Source organism: Lissotriton vulgaris, chromosome 2_1 (genome assembly GCF_964263255.1).
Source record: "Lissotriton vulgaris chromosome 2_1, aLisVul1.2, whole genome shotgun sequence".
Taxonomy (NCBI): Eukaryota; Metazoa; Chordata; class Amphibia; order Caudata; family Salamandridae; genus Lissotriton; species Lissotriton vulgaris.
The window spans coordinates 771,995,292-772,020,879 of NC_141687.1; the positions used below are offsets into that span (position 1 = coordinate 771,995,292).

General features: G+C 49.9%; 1 protein-coding gene across 7 annotated transcripts in view; it reads right to left on the reverse strand.

The window, feature by feature from the left end:
• Window positions 1–2,012: 2,012 nt before the first annotated feature.
• The window catches only part of TLK1 (tousled like kinase 1), an 877,117-nt gene continuing 853,541 nt past the window's right edge, over window positions 2,013–25,588 (reverse strand). For all 7 annotated transcript variants that reach the window (XM_086956115.1, XM_086956118.1, XM_086956116.1 and 4 more), the window contains one exon: window positions 2,013–3,835. In XM_086956115.1, the coding sequence (XP_086812241.1) occupies window positions 3,659–3,835 (177 nt within the window). In that variant the 3' untranslated portion in view covers window positions 2,013–3,658. The remainder of the gene's footprint in view (window positions 3,836–25,588) is intronic.

The following is a 25,588-nucleotide window of genomic DNA, read 5'->3' on the forward strand; positions in this document are numbered from 1 at the left end:
AAACAATGTCACAATAAGAGCAGAAATGCGAGGCAGAGGACAGCACGGAGGAGCTGCGGGGGAAGAGCTGATCTCTGGCCGAGGGTCAGGGGTCTTACTCGCGCTCCCTGCAGCGCTCTCCATTAAGTAGGGGCGAAGGAGGAGCAGCTGGGAGGCGAGAGCGGCGTGGGCGGGAAGCAGAGGGCAGAATGGATGTAGGGGGACACAGAGAAGAGTCGGCGGGGGCAAAAACAAATACAATCAAGTCAAAAACAAAAACAAACAAATACAATCTGGACAAAACCAAAACAATGTCACAATAAGAGCAGAAATGCGAGGGGAGAAAAAAAACAGTACCGGCAACAGGCACCCGCAAGGAGCAGACTCAAACCCTGCCTGGGAGGACCGCAGGCAGATGACAGCACAGAGGAGCTGCGGGGGAAGAGCTGATCTCTGGTCGAGGGTCGAGGGTCAGGGGTCTAGCCAAGAAAGGGGTGAAAGGTAGACTGGCCATGAGGAGAAGAGATGCCCAAGGATGTGGCCTTAACTCAAGAGTCCTTGAACCTCACTAGGTCAGAATCTGCCTTTTCCCCAAAAAGACTAGTTCCATCAAAGCACATGTCCATCAAATTGGCCTGGACATCGCCCAAGAAGGCAGTTGTGGACCCTCTAGGCCACTATCGTGGAAATTGATCTGCCCAGCGAATCAGTAGTATCAAGACACACCTTACGGCGAATTTTGCTGCATCTGTCCCGTCCTTAACTGCTTGGGAGAGCACAGCCCGGGCCTCCTCCGGGACTTGTGGCAGCACTCGTGCAACCGTCTCCCAAAGGGAGTGGGAGAAACATCCCAATAAGAATGCAGTATTCACCAACCGCAATGCCAGGCTGGAGGAAGACAAAAATCTTTCCAAATGAATCCAGCCTCTTGGATTTCCTATCTTGAGGGGCGGAAGGGTACGGGACCTGGGATGTAGAGGCATGCACCCCAAAACTTTCAGGGGTGGGGTGTTGACTAAGGAACTTTGGGTCGCCCTTCGCAGGGTAATGGCTGCATGCAATTGTTCTACTCACAGGAAGCCCTGTGCTAGGCTTGGACCATGTGCCTAGAAGGATGTCTGTAAGTACCTCATTAAAGGGAAAAAAGTGGTTCGGAGGTGAAAGCCCCAGGTTGAAGCACTTCCGTCAGGAGATTAGTCCTGACCTGCATGGAGGGCAGCTCTAGTCCGAGGACCTCAGCTGCCCTTTTAACCACCATGGCATAGGATGCCCCCTCCTCCGTAGCCACAGTTGGCGGAGAGAGCATGCCAGTATCTGGAAAAGTGTCCAGTCCAATGGCTTCCCTAAGTTCCCCATACCAGTCCAACTGCCCTGCAGAGTTGTAGAGTCATTCTGGTGTTCCAAAGGATTCATAGACCTCTCCCAAGCCTAACTCAGCCTCAAAGTGAAAGTGCTCAAGTGACGACATAGAACCCCCTGAGTTCAATCGGCGTTGAACGACGTCGTTCCGACTCAGTGTGGTTGGGAAAAGGATGGGGCTGGTGCCGCCGGTGGGCACTGGCGGCACGTACCTCGGGACTGACGCCAGAGGAGGTTGCGATGGCACGACCAGAGTTGACCCGGTTCAGAGATCGGAACCACGAGTCTCCACTGGCACAGTGGCCGGAACCAATTGCGTCGAACCCATGGGACACCTTCCGACACTGTGGGGCCCGAGGGCTAACCAGAGGAATCGGCCAGCTCAAATACACGTAAAATTCTTTAAATTGTGCGGGGGTCGCTCCCGGAAAGGGAGGGAGGCATTACGTTGAACCTGGCTCTGGCTCCGCAGAACCGTGCCTAGGGCGTAGGTGCTCCTCATCTCTTTCGTCGTCAGATGACAGCCGAGGTGAAGAGGAAATTCGCTTTGACTTCCTACTTCTTCTTGGTAAGTAATCTGCAGCTAACAGTCTATAGCAGATTAAACATTACTTAGTGTGAAGAACACAAAAGGGAAAGTACCCATGAGACTAAGTAAAGAGCTTGAAGCACAATTTAAATTTCAACTGTCATAGTTTATTACTGTTTTGGCTACATTCTCTACATTTCAGCAGCATTTCAAGAGACAATTAATGTATCTTTATGTACAACAACAAAGGAAATAGTCTGCAACATCAGAAACAAGAGCCACAGATAACTGTACAATATTAAATGAACACCTGTGGTAACGTAGTCTCCTTTTCTGCAAAATTAGCAAAATTACTTATATGAATTTAACATCATGAATGTTACAGTGAAAGAAATTATTTATAGAAAAAAATGCATTATGGGCAAAACTGTTTCCACCGTACATGGCAGTTAGAAAATGTTTCATGTTTACAATAACTGGACGAGAGCCACAAAAATATTTCTATTCAGAAACATCCTCTTACTCAGCAGATAGCAAGTTCCAAAACAGAATGGTAATAAACAATTCCTCGGTATACCGTAGCGTAAAAATGCCCTCCATATTCTGAACTGAAGAAATCGACTTGAACGGTACTGTATATGATAACAGATGTTATGCATGCCTTGATTGTTAATCACCCAATTTAAATATCTCTAACATCACCAACCTGTACTTTTTCAGGTCATTCTGTCTTTTGCAAAAAGACAAAAACAACATTTTGTAGCAGCAATTAAAAGCGCCTTCAAGAAGTTAAGGAAAAGTACAATATCAAATTAGAAAAAAGCAATACTTTAAACATTTGTACAGAAACAAGCTGCTGAAATTTAAAAAATGAAAACGACGTCTGTACAGTATTATACAATTGAGTCAGAAGGGCATTTATCATTATCCTGCATAGGCTATTTTTTACACGACACTGCAGTTGGAGCAGACTGATGTCAGTACACCAAGAACACAATCCGGAAACACCAGTATGAATCTAAAAGCAGAAGTACATTCTTAAAACACTGCAATTGCATTATTACAGTTTAAATAAATTAGTTGGCTCAAAGAATCAATACATGAAAATCTGAAAAATGTATAAGTGTGGAGTAATCTTTTGAAATCTACAACCAATGAAGGAACAAATATGGCTTTCTAGGTCGAACCTGAGGATTGTAAAATTATCGTACAGTTTTTCAAATGCAGCAACTGGAAAGGCAAACTACTACTTACAATTTATCCAAAAAGAGCTAGTAAAACAACATAATCAAACATGTGAACCCCGTTTATATCCTCCTTTGGTTTCAGAACTAACTTCTAAGTGGGGGGTGGGGCTGCCTCTGCCAAGGCAGACAATTTTCCATTTCTTTTTAATTAGATCTAACATTCTATCTACATGCTTTTTAAATAATGAAAACTGCCCTTCTTATTAGAACCTACGGTATCAGCTAAACATATTTAATTATTACAAAAAATATTTACAGTGTTCCCCAAAAGTCATCTTGTTAACCATAAACGTAGCCAGCTGTGTGTGTTGCAGGCAACGACATCCTTCAATAATTCATGTTCCAGTCAGAAGGATTAATTAATTCACAGTCCATGATCCACTCTCACATACAAATGACACAACAGAGAAGGACCCTCGGTTTGAACAACACACAACTACAGTATCTTGTAACTTCTTTCATGTAAAAACAGCCAAACGTCTCAAACTAAAGTGTGCAACTGAAAGCTAGTCAAAGACTATTATGTCAGTGCTGACATGATATTTCAGTATGAAATAATGGTTGAAGCAGGTGGTGCAGGTGATGCAACAATCCCAGTCATATGCAAATTTCCAGATGAATTGGACCTCCTCATGTGAGGTAGAAGATAAGCGTCGTTTGCAAGTTGATGGACATCAAACCGATCTTCTTTGCGGTATGCTAGACAACGTCTTATGAAGGCCTGAAAAAAAGAAAAAAAAGTTTCACGTTGTGATCAACTATTGAAAATAATACTTCAATAATTTTATATTTTAAGGGGTCACCAGATCAAGTGAAACATTCAACTTTTGATGTGCATGGTGAAGAATGTATATTAATTTATCATACGTTTATTGCATGCATAGCAAACAAGTTGCAAGTTTACAGAGGTTAGGAGTGAATGGCGAAGCACATAAATGTGTCTGGTTTTCTTACTTTTTTATGGGTCTATTTTTCAACCATCAATCTTCCCTATCCTTAAGCCTCCTACACATGATTCTACACACCCATTTTTTCCCCTCCCATTTCTTCTCAACAGTTTGGTGATTTAGTTCGACCGACCAGTCCCCTTCCTACACAGATTGCAGTAAAAGGTAAAGAAAGACTAACACTTTCTTCAGTCCAAATCCTTTTTCTTTTTTTTTTACACTTGTTTAATGACAATTATTTGTGTTGCTACTACGTTAGGACCGGTTTTCTTTTTTGTTTTTCACAGTATATTCTAAATTTTCCAAGTGCATGAACACAAAAGCGCGAAGTATTATGGAACCAGATAATTTAAACTCAAAACACTAGATATCATGATTAAGATCTGTTAAATCAATTAGGTAAAAAAATCAAAATGTTCGAGATTGGCACAGAAAAACTAGTCGAAGAGGAAATTGTTTATGTGCTGACTAAAAATGAGCCACTCCCTCATCTGATTGCAAGAATGAACGACTGCACGGACATGGCACACAGGCCGATGGGGATATGCTCTTATGGAGAAACTACCACCAGGCTAGGGAGATTTGGAATTGCAGTTGGAAGGGTGTAGAAACTCCTCTCTTCCCAACAACTGTGGCTTGTAGCCATATCACTTCACATTCCTTTAAGTCTCTCCTTTCCTGACGAACGGAGGACAATAATGGAAGTTGACTTCATTAGGCTTTACTAGACCACTGCTGCTTCAGTGTCCCCAGAAATGCTCGAGTGCAGTCACAACAAATCTACTTTGCTTCTTGACATCAGTGAGGACAGGGGAGCCTGGGTTGTAGAGGGGATAATTCTCTGAACAGCGTTTTCCCCAAGTAGGCAGCTTCTTGGGAATCAAGATACCTAGCAGGTATTCTTTCCGTTAGACATCAGAGAAGTAGGCAGTAGAATACCTTCCCTTACAGCTCCCGAGAGAGGGAGATCCCAGGGTCAACAAACAACAATATTTTGACTTGAAGACGGAAAGATTGAAGGCCCCACAGGAAACCAGGAACATCAATTTGAAATATAAAAACATGCATGGAGAGAGGCCTAAGGGGCAGTAGACTGCACTTCAAATCAATATCAGGAACCTGCTCAGACTCTGGGTATGCAATAGAAACCCCAGAGGCACTTGGAAAGTCATTCCAAGAACTGAACATGCTGCGATGCCATCAGCAGCTTGTGCTGTATGGAAGTGCTAAGTAACACCAATATCTTCTTTCAGAACATATGAAAAGAAAGGTGGTATGAAGTTACATTTCTGATACTGGGTCCACTGAAGACAGTTTGCTCCCTCCCCCTGTTGGTTACCATGCTACCCCCTAACCCAGGCTACTAATACTCGTCACCCACAAAGGCCCCATCCTCATCACAGACCAAATACTTTGCGATGGTGCTTATGTCCAGTCCCCTTCTGAATTCTAGCTGTACGAGTGCTGGTGCTACATTCCTACAGGCGGTGCTGCTCCAGGAGATGAATCTGGTCAACTACAACTCCACAGAGGGAGTAGTGGAGGACAGTGCCACCGAATACCACCAACCAGGACCAGCAGACAGGTCAGAGATTCCAGGGAGGTGAAACTAAAGAGATATAACCGTAGCATAGTTTGACTGGTTAAATAAGCTTATTGTTTACATTTGTTCAGCACGTCTGATATACAGGGAGATTGTCCTCTTGCTAGCAGCATAAGGCAGAAGATAGGTTGTTGAAAAAAATCTAACTAAAATCTGACCTGTACATAGGATTTAGATTGTGCAGGACGGATGCCAGCATCATGGAGCGATAATAAAAACGTAAGATTTAGATAATCTCTTTATATCCACTCTCTATATCCCCTCCAATATTATCAATTCGAAAAATTAACAATGTCCTGGTTGCTTTTCTCTTTTCATCTCCTGGAAACACCTGGAGATCTGACCGTTCAGCACTGCACCTCAAAAGGCTTAAGAACAAGAGAAATGCCTACTTCAGGAAAATAAAGCGCACAAAGTCGGACTTCTTTAGCCGCCAGTTGGACAAAGCAAAAAACAGGCCAAGAAAGCTGTTTGAACTAATCAAGACCCAAACAAAGACACAACCCCTACAATCAAACAGCACAACAAGTGACACCCCACACTGTGAAGCCTTCTCTGCTTTCTTTAAGCTAAAGACTGACAACATAAGAAATGACCTCATCATGGATGTAAGCCGATTCCCCAACCACACCAGAATGGCTAACACTCAACCTAAAAACAAGGCAACTTGGATGTTCTTCGATACCTATTCGGAAGAAGCAATTCACAAACTGCTCTGCACCTTAAAGCCCTCCAATCACCTCACAGACCCTCTACCTGCTAGTGCTGTAATAGACTTCATCCCCGTGCTCCTCCCTCTCTGGACCAAAATCGTCAACAGCTCTCTGCAACAAGGCCTCATTCCAGACTCCCTCAAGGTGGGGCAAGTCACGCCTATACTCAAGAAACCTACAGCTGATCCGTCTGACCTAAACAATTATCGGCCCATCACCAATATCCCCACCCTGGCCAAATTGCTGGAGAAATGTGTCCAACTCCAACTAACAAAACACATTGACCAATACGACCTCCTCAACCCTCATCAATCAGGTTTCCGGGCGAAACATAGTACGGAAACAGCTATGACACATAATTGATGACGCCCTCCAAATTCTTGATCGCAATGAGTCCTGCCTCCTCATCCTTCTTGACCTCTCGTCAGCATTTGACACGGTCAAACATGAGAACTTGCTGGAGCTGCTAAGCACTAGAATGGGTCTATCGGGAACTGTTTTCAAATGGTTTTCGTCCTTCCTTCACAACCGGTCTCAGAAGTTCAAGATCGACAATGTGCTATCTACACCTGTGCCTGCAGATCTAGGGGTACCACAAGGATCCTCCCTCTCCCCCACACTGTTCAACCTCGTCATGGAACCGCTCGCCACCTTGCTCCAAGCTTCCAATGTCGAATTCCATATGTACGCCGACGACACACAACTTTACCTAAAACTACAATCCCCTGAAGATATCAAACATCTGAATTCCACGCTTATTAACACTCAATCTTGGCTGGCCGATAATCACCTCAAACTAAATGCTCTGAAAACTGAGTTCCTACTCATCTCACCCCCGGCGAAAATTTCCATCACCCAAACCTGGCTCAATAACTTAACAGCACTCAATGTCCAACCCACAATCGTGGACTCGGCGAAATCCCTAGGCGTCACTCTTGACGCCAAGCTCAACATGCAGCAGCACGTTAGCAAAGCCACAAAAGCAGCTAATTTCCAAATCAACACACTAAGGAAAATTAAACCCTTCCTCCCTGCCGAAGACTTCCAAACTGCTGTACAAGCTTTAGTCATCCCCCGAATAGATTACGGAATTGTGACCCTCAGCGGACTACCGCTATCCACAACAGCACCCTTAAGAGCCTCCCTGAACGCTGCCGCGAGACTCATTACTGGATCAAGAAAGCATTCGCATATATCCCCAGACTTAAAATCGCTAATATGGTTGCCTTTTGAAGCCAGAATACAGCTAAAAATTGCAGTTATGACACATGCAGCCGTGCACCACAATGCACCCAACTACCTCGCTCAAAAGTTGTCTATATCAGGAGGGTCGAGATCCAATAGAAGTACAAAAAAATCTACTCCTGAAACCTTGTAGATTCCGGAAAGAGAAAACATACAAGCGCTCCTTTTCAGGAATGGCACCCAGGATCTGGAATGCGCTCCCCCCTGAAACAAGGCTTATCTCCTCCACTACACTCTTCAAGAAAGAGGTGAAAAGCATCCTTCTGGCCAAGATCTCCTGAACCTCACAGGTGCTGGATCAGTGACTCTGCATTGCTTTGTACCACTGTTCTCATTGTCCCTTGGCACCATACTTCTACTTGATGGGGACACTACTACGCTACTCTCGTCTACCGACTAATATAAGATACAAGCTGGTTTACTGATCCACTCTCCCGTTGCCCTCACTCAGTGTTCTCTATATACTATAACACTGGTATAAGCCATCCACATACCCAAGGTGTACCTGAACACCCCTGTAGTGTGATCAACGACTTGTGCTGTCTTATATTACTTGTTTATTTGATTGTATATGCATATGTTTTATGTATGTTATGATTATTACCATGTTAATGACTATTACACTGCTCCCATTATCTCTGTTCATTCCTACGGCCCCTACCTTGTCCATGTGAAGCGCTCTGATATCTGTAAGGATCTTGTTCGCGCTATATAAAACTTTGAATAAATAAATAAATAAATAAAGGAATATCCCAAGCAAAAACAAATAAATATTGGCAAAACCAATAGGCCCTTGCAATGCCCGAGCTATTGGCCTCGTCAATGTTAATGGCTTTTAGCCATGTTTTCTAGCAATAAATCGCCTGTTCAGCATGGCTGAAAGTCGTCAAAAGCCCAGAATCACAAGATGTTGAGCCAACGCAGTCTATCTTTGCACCCCATGTGGAGGATATTGTCCGACCCCTCCCAACACAAAAGCACCATGAAGTGGCCTGTGCTAGCCGCATCATAGCACTTTTTCAGTAACTTTGAGCCATGCTGAACATCAGATGTGCTGTCAGACAACATGGCTAAAAGACATTCACATTGTCAAGGCCAATAGTTCAGCACTGCCAAGATCTATTGGCTTTGCCAAAGCTTGTTCAGTGTTGACAGGATCTTACTGAGCGAATGTGGAAGTGATAGTGAGAAACAGCTGAGGAGCTTTGAAATTAAGCGAGTATACAGCGTAACACCCAGAGCTGCCAACAGGAGAACTCAAATCTCAGGGTTGGCTGAACAGTTTGTAATTCTGGGTTAATCACTTACACTTTCCCCTGGCCACAACAATGAATGTGTCATTGTTAAATGTAACTGGTGAGCACTTAAAGTGCTCCAATACCATTGGCTGGTTTTAGTACGATGGCAAGATGCAGGACAGAACAAGAGCTCCAATACCTTCGTATCAAGCAACATAAAAATGTAAGCAGCAGCGACGAGGGAGGTAGTGGAGGGACGGGTCAAGCAGGGAAGCAGGAGGGGGATGGGGAGAAGGGCAAGCAGCAACGGAAGAAGGTGGGAGGAAGCAACAATGAAGGGGGAGTGTGTACCTTAATTGAAATAGGATCAGTGACAAAAATGAATGGGTCATTGTGTAACGTAACTAGTGAGCACTTCTAGTTCTCCAATACCATTGGCACGTGTACGAGCTATGGAAAGACTGAGGACGGAGTGAGCTCTCCAATACCATCGGATTGTGCAAAATATAAAAAATAAACAAGTGTTGTTTGTGCTTTAACAACTTTGTAAGAAATGCATTTGTTTATGTACATGTGCATGCATTTTAGTGGAATGTGTGTTATTTATAGAAGGCGGACGGCCTGAAGTACAAGTTACTTACCTTCGGTAACAATGTATCTGGTAGAGACTATTCTAGCTGCAGATTCCTTAACGTCCGAGTTACTTACCTTCGGTAACGATGCATCTGGTAGAGACTATTCTAGCCGCAGATTCCTTCACGTATAATTAGCCCCACACGTGAGACTGGATCCAGAAACTTTTTTTGTCACAGCATCCCTACGCGCCAGCGGCGGAGCGGCATCACGAGACTCCGCCCAGGTGTCTGCGTACGTGACATCAGCAAGGTCACATAAGCCACACCCCGGCATGCCTACGTCCGTTTTCTTCGGAGAATTTTCCGCACCACAACGCGGAGCCACCAAATAAACTGTGGGAGCATGGGAACAGTGTGTGAAAGAATATACAAAAAAGAAACCACATAGAAACAGTGCAACACTGCAGTGCTCAAGGTCAGAGAGAGGAAGAGCAGAGCCTTGAGCAGCCACCCTGCCCATACGTAAGACAGCAATCCCCCTCACCCCCCTCTTCCCCGGAGACAGGGAACCTGCGTAAAAGTCATGACGTGTAGCAGGCCTACAACCACACCCCGAAACAAGGAAGGAGACAGTCCCAACAGGAACAAACAACCAACCTTCAGCCACCCCAGCCTAGAGGGCATCCACCCCCCCAAGAAACAAGGGTAAGGCACGACCAGAGGACCCCAACTTAGAGGTAGTAAAGGGGCAAGGCCCCTAACGGCAAGAGGAAGGGAGAGATGGGAGGCAACCTCCCCGACCTGGAGCAGCCAGAGCAGTGGGGCATAGGAGCACCAGAACCCCACCTTCCGAGAACCAAAGAGGAGGGAAGAACAGCAACCTGACGGAGCCACCGTCAAGACTAAAGAAGGTACTCCCAGAGGACATGGCCCCCCACCGGGCGGAGAGTACCAAGGACCAGCCATGGGGTCCTTGCAGAACGGGGAGGAATCTGCGGCTAGAATTGTCTCACCAGATACATCGTTACCAAAGGTAAGTAACTCGTACATCTGATAGAGACTACTAGCCGCAGATTCCTTCATGTAGAATAAATACCCTAGCAATACCCAAGGGGAAGGAGAGTCTGCGAAAGGACCCCACCAGCCTGAACAGGACATAAGGCCCACAGGGGACCAGACCTGTAGACCTGGGAGGCAACCTCGTCCCTACCAGGCAAGAGGACCCCCACAAGCCAAACGCCAGCAGCCCCAGAAGGGATGTAGGAGGTAGAAGGAAGAGTGGAGGCCCATACACTCACAACAGAGGAACCAAGGGCAAGGCCGGAGAGGCCGAAGAACCACACTCCACCCCCGGGGCAACCGGGCTTCCACCCAACGCCAGGACAGTCAGAGGAACAAGAAGAAGCCCAGAGGGCCCAAGGAAAACCAAGGAAGAGGCGAGCCCACCCAGAGGGAAGGCAACAGGCCAGCCAGAACAGTAGCTATAACCATAAGCCGCCAGAAGCATGAAGGACACTGAAGCATCGCAGTTCTCAGCACACGAGCAGGAAGGAGAGGAAATGGCCAGACCTACTACTACAAGGGCCGCGCACACAACCTCAAGAAGCAATAGCAACATACAGAAACGCCATGGAGAACAGGCACCCGCAGGCAACTATATAACAGCTACCACTACCCCACATAGGGTACGGTAAGTCCCAAAACACTGGAACCCTCTTTGGAAGAACTTCCGCAGCAGAGAAGAAAGCAAAAGCGTCACGAGGAAAAAAACAACCCAGCGGAAAGCTTGACATCAGCCCAAAGAAGATAGAAGGCCTAATCTCAGGGCCAGGTCTGTGTAACTATTCCAGCAAAAAACCACACACACCCACACACAACCCCCCCCCCACACACACACAACCCCCCCCACACACACACACACCCCTACACACACAACCACACACAACCACACAACCACACACACACAACCACACAACCACACACACACAACCACACACACACAAAACTAAGGGCGTCCAGCAGCCAACAATGCCAAAGTCCAATCAAGGATGACTCAAAGGCCAGCAAATACCATCTATAACAAAGGCATCCAAAAGGCCCAAACCCAGCTCAACTCAGCAGCCACTGAGGAGGAGGATGAGGAGAATAAGGCAGAGGAGGACGGAGCCCCGCCAAGAACCTCTGGATGGCAGAATCAGCCGGGCATGGACCAACAGGCTGCCATCAAACGGAAGATCAATGAGCTGCTCCCGAATATTCTCAGGGAACACGCCATCCCGAAGCCAAGCATGGCGACGAAGGGCGACTGAGGAAGCCATGGCCCAGCCCAGCAAGTCCGAGATGTTCAGAGCGAAGCAGAGAATAAATGCCGCTAGCTACCGGCCATCCAAAGCATGATGCCGTAAGTCCACCTGAACGGTCTCCTGGGAAGCCGCGGATCCCAGACACTCAGCCAAGTCCCACAAACAAGGAGGCCCTCGCCACTACACACAAGGTGTTAAGAGCCCGCAGGGCTGGTCGAGGCGACCATGTTGCGCCCTGTAGAGTCCAGCCAGCGGGCCTCCCGGGACGGCAGAGTCAACAGTGGCAGCAGGGAGGGAAAGGCGGTCCGCAAAAGTGGACTGGCAGCTGAGGGGTGGAGGGAGAAGCACGCCGAGTCACGCAGTGCCGGAAGGTGTCGGTGCAGAAGGTGTTGAGGCACCGGATCCTCCGAGGCGGGACGCCACAAGCCCCGTAAGGGAAGAAAGGAGCGAACCCTCAAAGGGGAGCAAGATCTTCCTCCCACCAGAGCCCTGGTGGAGAACCTCCAAGAGATGGTCCACCGGGAAATGGTCCCCCATGCGCAGAATGCCCACAGCTGTGGACACTGCGTGAGCGAAAGCCACACCCACCTCCGTCGGGCCCGCAGAGAAGAAAGCAGTTCCTCTGTGGGTTACGGCTGCAGACTAAGTCGGCCATTCCTGAAGCCAAGCAGGACGGGCAAAGGCCAGACCTGGAACCCAGAAGGCACTGAAGAATGGGGGACCTGCCGCTCCTCCGACGAGCACCTCTGTCTCAGAAAAGGCAGGAAGCCACCCTTCGACGGAGAGTCTCCGGGGAAGAGGACACCAAAATGCAGCCAGCCTCCAGAGAAGAGGGAGGGTCCGAAAACGAATTCGCTGTACGACCTCTGTGTGGAGCGGTTGAGTCCGGACCCTGAAGTAGGACGCCAGCACCATCGGGTAACGAAGGAGAGACCAGACAGGGCTCCTCCAAGTCACACCACACAGGGGACCGGAGTGGGGCAGGAGCCGAAGTAGCCAAGCGGTGGCGCTGGAACGGTGCAAACTCAACTTCCGCCTAGGCAGCCGCCTGCGAGGAGGGACGAGAGGGACCGGGGGAGTGACCCTTAGTCCTCCTCCAGCCTCGGCCCAGAATGTTGCGGAGGCGGTCCGGCGACCCATGCAGAGACGCCAGGGACAATTCAACCTCCCACTCGCCCTCCGATGAGGCAGCCACCCGCGGGGAGTAACGAGAAGGTCACAGAGGGGGATGAGGAGTCCCCACCCCACCTCGACCCAGAGCGGGATGAGGAGAGGTCACCGACCCCTATGGCGCTGCCCGAAGCAGACACCAGCGTCTTGGCGGCGTCAGCTCAGCCTTGGACGAGGACTTTGACTGCCCAGAGGGCTCGGGGGATGCGACATGAGTCCCAGCAACCTCCCGCAACACCACAGGGACTCCCGCAGGAGTTTGCAGCGAGGCAGAGGCACTGTGGTCTGAAGGAGGGACCCCAGAGGGGCCGAACCCCAACAGCACCACATCCTCCAACCTTGACCGGAACCAGTCAGCGCCGGGGCCGGAGCCGCTGCCGCCGAGGTCCCCATGCGAGGCAAGCGACCAAACGACACCCCGTAGGGGAAGGAGGAGGAGACGCCAGCGAGGCCCGCAAGGCCGTCGCGTATGTCTCCATCTCGACTCTCGACGCCCCCCTCACCGGGCAACGGTGGATTGGAGGACGACACGCAGGGCTGCATCACACGCGGAGAGCCCACGCCCCCGGAAGCCAAACACCAGCCCCCAGGGACAAACTGTGACACTTAGCCGCCGGGGAGCGACGCTCTCGCAACATCGGAGAAGGAAGAGGACGACTACCATGGCCGTATCGGAAGCAGTCTGCTGAAGCTGATCGAGGGGAGGAGGTCGACCTGGAGAGGCGCGCCGATAGAATTTTCATGCTGCGCTCCTGACGCGACTTCGGCTTCAACTGTTGAAACGCCTCACAATCAGTGGTGCCGTGATCCTACCCCAAACACCACATACAAATGAGGTGAGAGTTCGTCGCGGACGTAAGAAGCCCACATGACATCCAAGTTTTGAAGCTCGAAGGCATTTGCACACTGTTCCACCAAGAGAAAAGACAATGGTGAAGAAAAAAGGACCAAAACAGGCCCGCAGAAAGACCGGAAAAAGAAAAACCGGACGTAGGCGCGCTGGAGTGGGGCTGTGACCACGCTGATGTTACGTACGCAGACTACGCCTGGGCAGAGTCGCATGAAGTCACCCCGCCCCCGGTGCGCAGGGATGCTGTGGCAAAAAAGTTTCTGGATCCAGTCTCACGCCTGGGGATAACTAAGTGAAAGAATCAGTGGCAAGTAGTCTATCAGATGTAGAATTATCCCCAGGCATGAGACTAGACCCGGAAAACTTTCTTGCTCAGCATCTCTACGTGCCGGGGGCGGGGGGGCTTGGCAGGGGGGGGGGGGGCGGTACCACGCCACTCCGCCCTCCACGGGCATGACGTCAGCAAGGTCACATAAACCCCACCTTCGTGCACGGACATCAGTTTGCTTTGGAGAACTTTTTCAAGCCACAACGCGGAGCCATCACAACAGAACTAAGAAGAGCATGTTAACAGTGTGCGAAAAAACCAGAGAGACAAAGTAAAGAGAAACAAATGGTGAGAAACACCACCAGGTGGCACCAAGGCACCAGAAGGCGACAACAGCAGGCCAGAGCAGGAAAGGAGCAGAGCACCACTGAGGAACAACTTGTGCAAGCCAAGGCGAAAGCACCAGGTGGCAGTAAAGCACCAGAAGGCCAGAGCAGCCAAGCCATAGTAAGAAAAGCACAAAGCATCACTCCGTGGAAACACCTTGCAAGACAAGGCGAGAGCCATCCTGGAGGCACAAGCATGTGAAAGCGCGGTGACAGAGAGAGAGAAAGAGTTTGCAACCACAACCACAAGGGGAAGAGCCACAAGCATGAAACAGAGGAGCAACGGTAATCCATCCCCAGATTACATTGCCAAGGATGGCCATACCTCCTGAAAGGAGGAGGAGGGCAAGGACAGGTAATCCATCCGCAGACCACAGTGCCAAGGACAGGTAAAAGAACCCTCAACGAAGAAGACCAGGTGGGGATCAGAAACTCTATAGAGGGAAACAGCAAAAGAAGGCCCTCAGACTGGAGAGAAACCAGCTGGAGGGATGCCGGGCTGGAAGAAAACAAAGAGGACACGCACAGAAGACAAGGCACCAAGAGGGAGGCGACTGCAGAAACCCAAGCAGAGGGTGCTCGCAGAATGGGGAGGAAGGGTGAGTCGTGAAGGAATCTGCGGCTAGAATCGTCTCTACCAGATACATCGTTACCGAAGGTAAGTAACTTGTACATCTGATAGAGAGTACTAGCCGTAGATTCCTTAACGTAGAATGGATACCCTAGCCATACCCAAGAGGGAGGAGGGCCAGCGAGAGAGCCTCCCCACCAAGAGAGACACAGAGCCCCAGCAGAGGACATGCCACAGGGACAAGTAGGGAAAGGCCAGGATATCCTAAGCCTAACCAAAGGAGAACTGCCCAACACCCCGCAGGGGCAGACAACGCCCGAAGAGCCTCAAGGAACACAAGGACCACCTCAACCCCTAGCAAGGAGACAAGGAACCGAGAGGCAGGGCCCACTTGAAGAAAAGCCGAACACACCCCAGCCGCAAGCAGCGGACAAGACAGGGACGGCTGCACCTCTAAAAGGGCAGATGGAAGAAGAAAGGCACAATGGTCTAGAAGAACACCAGGCCCGCATTGGCATGCACAGCCAGCAGCAGACAACACCATGGAACGGTGCACCCAGGACAAGTCAGATGCCAGCCGAAGGTAGAGGCCAGAAAAGGCCAAGAAGGGCCAGGATATGGCCTAAGGCAGAGGCTGGCACACACGGACCCACGAATGAAGTGGAACCAGGCAGAGCTACAACGCAAGGTCACAGACGGCAGGCCAGACAAAGCTGGCGACACAGCAATGCAGGAGAAGGACAGGCCCGCGGCGCGAGGCAATCCATCAGCAAGAGGATCGCACCTGGAACATACCGTGACGCCATAGAGAGCAGAGGCCCAAAGGACGACTACACATCCCCAGCACATGATAGAGCTATATAATAGCTACCATTACCCCACATAGGCATGTTACGTCCCAAGAACATGGGAACCCTCCTAGGAAAAAAATTCTGCAGCAGAGGACAAACAGAGAGACCTGCGGAGGAACCGCAGACGGCTTGCTAATCAGCCAACAAGAATACACAAAAGGCCTAATCTCAGGGCCAACACTGCTTACCAACAGCCAAAACCACAATTCAAAAAAGGGCCGGACTCGAAGCTAACAACACCAAAGTCTTAACAAAAGGACCTGAAGGCATATCAACCACACTGAACACACAACCGGGGCTACTCGCTACAAGGCTCCAGAAAACAACGGAAGAACACCTCCCAAACCCAGACCGACTTACAGGTCACTGAGGGGGAGAAGGAGGAGGACAAAGCCCCGCAAGAAACCTCTGAATGACGGAGTCCACAGGGGCGTGGAACAAAAGAGTGCCATCAAAGGGAAGGTCCACCAGATGTTCCCTAACGTTCTCCGGGAACACACTATCCCGTAGCCAGGCATGTCGACGAAGGGCCACTGAAGAAGGCATGGTATGACCAAGCTCCTCCGAAATGTCAAGAGCAAAGCGAAGAATAAATGCCACCAGCTCCCGGCCATCCAACACATGGTGCCGCAACACAGGCACCCTCCTAAGAAGCGATAGACATAAGTGACTCCGCCAAATCCCACAAGCAAGAAGTGGCCCTAGCCAATACACAGAGTGTTAAGGGCCCGCAAAGCCGCACTGGTGGAGGCAAAGATATTGCGCCCCCAGGAATCTAACCAGCGGGCATCTCGTGACGGGAGGAGACAACACTGATGGCAGGAAGGGAAAGGTAGTCTGTAAAAGAGCCCCCGGTAGAGGGGTGGAGGGAAAGAGACAGGATCATGCGGCGCAGAAGTTGTTGTAGCACTGGGTCCCCCGTGGCGGGACGCCCCCAAAAGAGTGGAGCGAAGCCTTGAATGGAAGAAGCAGCTCCCGACCACCAGAACCCTGATGGAGGACCTCCAGAAGATGATCTTTAGGGAAATGGGCAGCTGGATCGCCCATGCGCAAGATTGACACAGCTGTGGAAACCGCCAGAGGGAAGGCAGCACGCGCCTTCGTAGGGCCCCGTGGTGGGGAAAGCTGTTCCTCTGTGGGAGACTACTGCAAGCTAAGGTGGCCGTCCCCCAGTCCAACCGGAAGGAAAGGCCAAGCCCGGAAGGGGGGCAGAGGAATGGGGAACCTGAGGTGCCCCCAGCGAAGACTGCGGCCGCGGCAAAGAGCTGTCCTTAGAAGACGCCGGTGAAAAAACAATGCAGCGACCCGTCTCCGGAGAAGAAACCAACAACCGCCAAACCTCCGGAGAAGAGGGGGTGTCAGAAGACGAATCAACGATCCGACACCGGTCCGGCACAGTAGAGTCTGCCACCAGCGGCAGGTCAACGTCAAACGGCGCCAAAGGAGTCGCCGGAACGACCTCTGCCACAACGCGCGGCGCAGGAGGCCGAGGCTGGGTCGGAGCTGGGGCGGCTAAGAAACGGCCCCGCCGGGGCCAGCAGCTGCCAGCGACTGAGCGGTGTCACCTCAGCCTCCGACAAGGCCGAGGTGCGACACCCGCGGGGTTTGCTGCGATGCAGAGGTGCTGTGGTCCGAAGGAGGTGAACCACGAAAGACCGCACCTCGACAGCACCACATCCTTCGAGCCTGGAGCTGAACTGGTCGGCGCTGGCGACGCAGCAGAAGTCCCTGCACGTGGCAAGGGATCCGCCGCATCCCAGGAGGAGAAGGAGAAGAACAAGGAGAAACCAACAAGGCCTGCAAGTCCGCCGCATAGGCCTCCATCTGGGCTCTAGTCGCCCCCGTGCCTGGAAATGGTAGATAGGGTGGCGACGCGCGGGGCCGCACCACCCGCGGAGGATCCACGCCCTCAACAGGCCGGGGACTGGTCCTCGGGGACAAACTGCGACATTTACCAACAGATGAGCGACGCTCTTGCAGCCTGGGAGGACGATGTCGGAGAGGGAGGTTCTTGAAGCCGTCCGCAGGGGACGGATGCGGCGCCGACCTGGACATGCATGCCAGGACTTCGGTTTCATTTGCTGACACGCCTCACAGTCTGTGGAGTCGTGCTGCTCCCTCAAACACCACATGCAGATGGGGTGAGGATCCGTCGCCGACATCTGGGGCACGCAGGACGAGCACGTCTTGAAGCCCGAAGCCATTCGCACACTGTTTCCTCAAAAGCGGAAAAAGAGGCCTGAAACAGGCCAGGAACACACTCCAGATCCGCTTTGCATGCGGGAAATAAGAAAACTGACGTCAGCGCGCCGGGGTGGGACTTGTGACCTCGCTGACATCACGCCAGCGGAGGACGTCTGGACGGAGTCGCGTGGTACTGTCCTCACGGCGCGCCGAGATGCTGGGCAAGAAAGTTTTTTGGGTCCAGTCTCACTCCTGGGGATAATTCTACGTTAAGGAATCTGCGGCTAGTAGTCTCTATCAGTAAACTCCAGTACTCCTAAGGAGTGCTTGAAAACAAAGAAAAAATAGCAGCGCCAACCTGGAAAAGTGTAAGGAGACATGGACTAAGCCCATGTGCTATGGGAGGGGTAAACAGAACAAGAGGGCATGACGTCCGCAGGGCAGCACGAATGGCATCAAAGAAAGTGAGAGTGACGCTGAAGTTAACTAATGGTAAAAGATCGGTGGCCTGTAAACCCACATATAGAAAACAACACCTCTTCGAATCAGTTCATGTCGCAGTCTAGCAGAGTGCTAAAAACAATAGATTCAGCACAGGAGCAACCTATTGGCTTTGACCATGCTTGTGTTTAGAAACGGGGAGATTAAGCGATTTATCCGTGAATACAAAATGTGAACCTGAGGCCAAAGCTAGGGAAATGATATGGCATCGTTTCGGGAGAGGATGTGACGTAAGGGCCAGAGCTGCCGACTATGGCGCTTGCAAACCGCATTACAGTTTTATTTTTGTCAAATCACTTAATCTCGCTGTGCCTACAAAAACGAATGTGTCCATGTGTAAAGTAACTGGTGCAAACGTAAAGTGCTCCAATACCTTCAGGTGGTGTAATAATCTTCAAGTGAAAATAATCTGGCCTTGCCACAGGACTTGCAAGCTCTGAAAATTCTCTTCTTGGAGACTTCAGACATTTTTAATGAAATAATCTTGACAAAATCAGTACCTTACTTCCAACTGTAGAAGGTCAAAAGTTCAGTAGAGAGAAAACTGAGCTGAGCTCAGGGAGACTCCTCACACGAAGGCGGTTGGAAATCTGAGGTATGGTGGATCTGCTGGGAATGGTGTAGGCTGCCAATAAGCTGGCAGCTGATTGGCTGTAGTTTGGGCCACATAATGAGGAGGAGAGGTTACCTATTGTTTCACTACTCTATGGTTTACAGGCAGTTTTTTCTTCTACTGCTATGGTTATTCTTTTACCGGGAGACTCCCACCATGACGACGGGGAAGATACAAGCATGTGAATCTATGAAAGATTGAATACTGGAAAATATGATTTGCCCAAGTTTGTGATGTGCTAGAGAAAAGTAACTGGTGTTAATGTAAAGCGATCCAATAACTCGGGTGGTGTTGGCGATATATAAAACTGCACAAAAAAAGACAGTGGGAAATAGAGTCGGGTAAAGAAGGGATCTGTGCAACAGAGTTCAGCAGGGAAAGCAGCAAGGGGCAGGAGGTGGACGGGCAACCAACAGCATATGCGGGCTGCCACGGGGAGACTTGGTCTTACTCACAAATTGTGGAACGGAGGCCTAGGCTAGTAAGACTATGTGGCATCCTCTTGGGAGAGGATGTGGCATAAGGGCTGCAGCTGCCGGCTATGGAGCTGGAAACCGGTTTTGAGTTTCAGCGTCTGTTTTGCCAATCTGGAGTCTGGGCAATTCACAATCTCCCAGTGCCTACAAAATTGAATGTGTCCTTGTGTAAAGGAACTGGTGCTAGTGTAAAGGGCTCCAAGACCTTTGGGTGCTGTTGCCACTATATAAAACTGTACAAAAAAAGTAACCAGTGCTAATGTAAAGCACTCTACTGCCTTCTGTGGTGTTGGTGCTATATAAAACAGAAGAAAAAAGTAACTGGTGCTAAGGTAAAGCGCTTCACTACCTTCGGGTGGTATTGCCACTATACAAAACTGAACAAAACAAACCTGAAAGAGTCAGTGTTAGGCTGGTTTACAGTAGTGAACATGAGGAAATAGAATGCATCAGCAACCATGTAGGAAGGTGGATACCCGACTATGGTTACCCCAGATTTTTTGCCTTGTGTTTAGCTGGTTTTCAACTTAGTTAGCCTAGGACCCTGCTAATCAGAGTCCCAGGCTATCTGCTCTCTCTGTAAAATGGACTCCATGCACCCTAGGTGCATAACCAATTTGGTACTGGACACCTTATCAGCCCCTGTACAGTGCACTATAGGTGCCCAGGGCATAGGTGCATCCAAGGCCTACCAGGGGCTGCAGCATATCTTTTGCCACCCCTGGCTGGTACTTAAATCGACACAACTGACTGATCACCCCGCTGGGGCAAGGTGGTGTAATCACCCCTTGCTTAGATATAGTATACCTATATCTAAACCTATATCTGGACACATATACCTATCAGTCACTCCTATGGCAGGCCTTAACAATCCTGGAAGCAGAGTGCTTGGTTTTATGTGAGATGGTGCTCTAGCATGAGCTGAGCCTGTCTGCAGCTGTCGGGACCAACTCCCTTAGCTGTTCCGGGATATTGCCATACCATATACTCTTAAGTGCATTATAATCCTCGCGGTTACTTGCTAACTTTGGTTTGGCTTTATCAAAACATGTCGTGTAAGGTGTCATACGCTTTGGAATACTACACCCTCGCCAGTCCTGGCGACGAAGGTAGCATTCCACCCTTCTAGAGGGAGAAGACATGTTACTTTGCTAAAACGCGGTTAATCCTAACCAGAGCCTCAGCATCACAAAATGGATGCTGCTGCCCTGACACAAGCCTGACCTCCTGCTGCTGACCGAAACTTGGCAGGGGAGGCCTGGACAAAGGGTTTCCTGTCACAGGGAGGTGCTACACCACCCCAGACAGGAGATAGTGGATTGGAGCTGGGAGGGTTGAAAGAAACTAGACACTCCCTGGGGCACAGAAGGTGTCCCATGCAAAATCCAGTCAAACCGGTTCTGGGGCACTCCAGCCCCAGTCTTGGCGCGAAACTGGACAAAGGGAAAGGGGTGTAACCACCCCCTTCCTGAGTCCCACCCATAGGAGGGATCTAGCAGGTAATCCAGCCCACAGATTTGGAATAAAGGTGGGAGCAGTGCCAACGTACATCAGATTATTCTGACTGAAACTTATGAAACGAAACTCTGGACCCTTCGACATCCTACTCGACGTAGAAGACTGAAGAATCTCCCTTGTGGTCAAGGAGTGACCACCCTGTGCAAATAGGCACCATTCAGCGCCTCACCGTTTGCTTTGTTGCAGTTCCCGCCGGAACTCGAACGACAGAGATTGACAAGACCCAGCTTTCCTGCCTTCCAACAGCCCGATCCACAGTCCCAATGAATCTGAGACCCTTGGAGGAGACCTGAAGCGTGGGGCCGGCCGTCTTGGAAAAACCACAAAGTGCTGACCGTGCAGCTCCCGAGGCTCCCTCGACGCTGTGCATTAGGGTTTGAGAAGTACCAGCCCCGAGCAGCTTTTGCACCAAAAATCTCCCCTCCACACTCACCGAGTGCTGCGTGGGCCCCTTTTGCATTTTTCTGCTAGACGCGTTGGTCCGGTCGCTTGCCCGTTGGCTAGCGGCCCCAGTACTGACGAACCTTTGAATTTACACTGCTAGTCTGGTTGCTCCAGACTGGCCCTCGCTCCCCTGGAAAGGAGCACCCGCTCTGACCTTGCTGGTCCGAGTAAGAAGCGATCTTCGAGTCCTGCGTGGGTTGCACTTGCCAAGGCTTGTTAACTCCGATCCGGAAGCCGACACCGCCGACAGCGAGAGCCTTCGTGGAACAGCTCGTGATACACTCTTGGACATCCTCGGTGCCCCAGAGTCCACGTGGCAGCGGAGACAATCTTCTCGACAACCACCTGACTGCGCCCGACATTGCCTGGTTCCTTCCTGGTTCCACCCTGGTCACTGCTGAGTGACCCAGACTCTGTCCCCTCTGCTTTCAGGTAGTCTACATCTTCGATCCACCCTTGGATCCAACCGGACTCTTCTCCACTGGCCGCCTGCAGCATCTTCATCTCCAGGCACCATCGAACTGCGCGTCGAAACCCGACACACTTTGGCACCTATGCACCCACTTCCTGTGGGTGAGGTAACTCATGAACGCCGGTGCTCCTATAGTGGTTTACACCTCTAGTGTCTAAGTCTAAAGTTTGGTCATTCTAGTCCAGTCGGAAGACTCCTAAAACAGTAACTTTGTAACTTTTACGCACCATTGACTTTGCATTGGTGCTTGCGTGTGCTTTTAGCCCTGCACCCGAGTCCCGCGGGCTTCTCCCGACTTCATCACTGCTAGTCCAGAGTAGCCCCAGCGATTCCCAAGGCCCTAGGCCTTACCACTGATCGAATAGTGATACTTATACCTCTTTTTTAATATATGGTTTGAGTGGCCACCGGCCTCATCCATAAACGTGCAACTTTTATATGTTAAACTGTGCTTTTGTTTAAACGCTTGTGCTTCTATACTCAAAGAGTACAGGGGATTATTCTGAGAATAAATACATATATTTTTATAATATATAACTTGTGTGGTGTCCTTTCATTTGATATTACAGGATTGCATATGGTAAAACTGCTGGCTTCACATGCCCTCTTGAGTTTAGCATGAAGGCTGCTTAGTCCATGCTACCCCTAGGATAGCTTGTCTTTTTAAGGTAGACTTACAACCACCACCATAAGGGATTGTTTGGACTGATACAAGGTGCCCACAGAATTGTGGACATCATAAATCAGGCCAACTTCTCACATTGGTGTGCAGCGGTTGGGATTTGAGCTTGCTGTTGTTTTACCATTGCAATCTTTTTATCAAATTGAAAGATCACATTAAGTAACATAGGTACATATAAACAAAGCTTACATATTTAAGTTCTACTGAACTTAGTAGTTGTAGATCAAAGGGCTTAGCACACCCTGCCTACAACCCACTAGCAAGGTACAGTAGGAAAACGCTTAGTGTAGGTAAGTGCACCACTTTCACCTCACTAGAGTCATGTCTGGCACAGGTGAGCAACCCATTGCTCTGCCTGTGGAAGGTGACCTTACCAAGGCACCCTCCAGCTATGACAAACTCAGCCATAGGGACTTGAGTGCCTTGTGCACTGCAAGGAGGCTGAAAAAGGGTCACAACACTACCATTCCCATCCTGATAGCCATCCTAGAGAAGGATGATCTTGAGAAAGCTAGTGCAGTTCCCTCAGGGTCAGGAGAAGGAGGGAACCCCCCAGATACTGCGAACACCACCCCAGAGGTAGAAAATGAGGAGGTGGACCCTGAATCGGAAGGTGAAGAGTCAGATCAGGATCAAGGGGATACCCAGGTACCAGTTGGGAGGCTTATCCAAGTCAACTTGGACCTACACGGAAATGGAGAGGGCCAGCACCTCCCCAGAGTCCATAACAGAATATTTCCAGGCAATAGAAGGGATAGATCTCCTTCCAGGGACTCTCACCTTTCTAGTGCCTCAATGGAATCTCAAAGGGGAATGACTTCCCCCCCAGAGAAAAGAGCATAGGGCCAGGATGAGGGCTGCCCAACTCCAGATAGAGAGGGAGGAGGTACCCTTGGCCCAAGCTAAACTTGCTTTAGCAAGGGAACAAAAATTGTGTGGGGAGATACCCACTGGTGGTAGCATAATTCCTAAAGAGAAAGACAGGGCCTATGATAATAGAAACCTGATAAAGATTGTGCCCCCCTACAAGGAAGGGGATGACATCCACAAATGGATGACTGCTCTGGAGAGAGCCTGCATGGTACAACAGGTTCCCCAAGAACAGTGGGCAGCAATCTTATGGTACTCCTTTTCTGAGAAATGGAGAGATAAGCTCCTTACAGTTAGACCTGGGGATGCTAAAAATTACACTGTCCTGAAGAGTGCTCTTATTGATGGGTTTGGCCTAACCACTGAGCAATACAGGTTGTTGTTCAGAGATACCCAAAACGCTCAGACTCAGGACTGGACTGATTTTTTAGATTGTGCTACTAAGGCTCTGGAAGGTTGGCTACTTGGCAGCAAAGTACATGATTATACAGGATTGTATCATTTAATTATTAGGGAGCAGATCCTAAGTAATTGTCAAAACCAGCTTTTGCACCAGCACCTGGTGGACTCAGATCTGGCCTCTCCACAAGAATTGGGTAAGAGGGCAGACAAATGGGTCAGAACCAGGATTAGGCCCAAGAATCAGGGTAATGACCAAAAGAAGGATACTTCCAAGGCTGAAGAGAAGGGTGGGGATAAATATAAAAACCAGTCTCCCACAGGGCCCCAAAACTCAAAGGATGGGGGTGGGTCCCAAAACAACTCCTCTACCCAGAAGAAACCTTACTGCCATGCCTGTAAACAGACTGGCCACTGGAAAACAGACAGCTGTTGTCCAAAGAATAGCAACAAGGAAAATATTCCTCCAAGTACAGCTCCAACACCTCCTGTTACTGTTAGCAGTAATCCCCCAGGTGGTGGGAGCACCCCGAAGAATTTGGGTGGGTTTACTTTTGGAACGCAGGTGGACTCTGGCCTAACCAGGTCCGCAACTACAACTACTCTTGTCTGTGAAAGTGGCATAGGGTTTGCCAACTTCACTGCTTGCCTAAACACTTTGAGCAAGTACAGACAGGAGCCCCTCATCAATGGTCAGAAAGTTGAGGCCTATAGAGACACAGGTGCTAGTATCACTATGGTGACTGAGAATCTAGTCCCCTCAAGGCAACTTTTACCTGGTGCCACATACCAGGTGACCAATATTGATGGAGTGCAGACCAATCGTCCCATGGCAGTAGTAAATCTCAGCTGGGGAGGTGTCACTGGCCCAAAGAGAGTGGCAGTGTTCCCAAACTTGCCTGTAGATTGTCTACTGGGGAATGATTTGGAAATCTCAGCCTGGGCTGAGGTTGAACAGGAAACCCATTCTAAAATGGTAAATCTCTAAAAAAAAAAACAAGTGCGGGGGGAGGAGCTACGACGGCAAACAAGATGGCTGCTTAGGCTCCCGGCTTCGCTGACCTCCGTATCCCGCCACAAGATCCTGTACATTATCCTGATTTTACGCCCAGCCCCTGCATGAATGAACTGTTCCTCATTCTGATGGTGAAATCAAAAAAATTTTATCGGCTGGTTTGACGAAGTTACATCGAGTTGAAGATTGTGGCCTATTCCATCGGTGAAGCCGGGGCCTCGAGTATCTGCAAGGCCAGGCTGCAGTGCTACAACATCGGCTGAGAGACCCAGGCAGGGTCCGGTCAATCGTAGTGGAGGCTTCTTTGCGCATGAATTTGGCGGCAATTGTTTTCTTTGCTCAGCATTGCTGGAGAGGTGACCTTGCTTGCTACTGACTGTGGGTGGGGGGTCCCCATCCCACGGACCCAGTGTTGTTCCCCGCCCGGGTACGGCGGGTCGGGGTCCCAGCCTGCGGCGTTAAGCCGGGTGAACCCGACTGTAGAGAACGACAGGTCGCCGTCCACGTTTGCCCTTTCGTGATCCTGTTTGTCCCCCCCGGAGATGCCAGATTCACCCGGGGAGGTGATTGTGATTGGTAT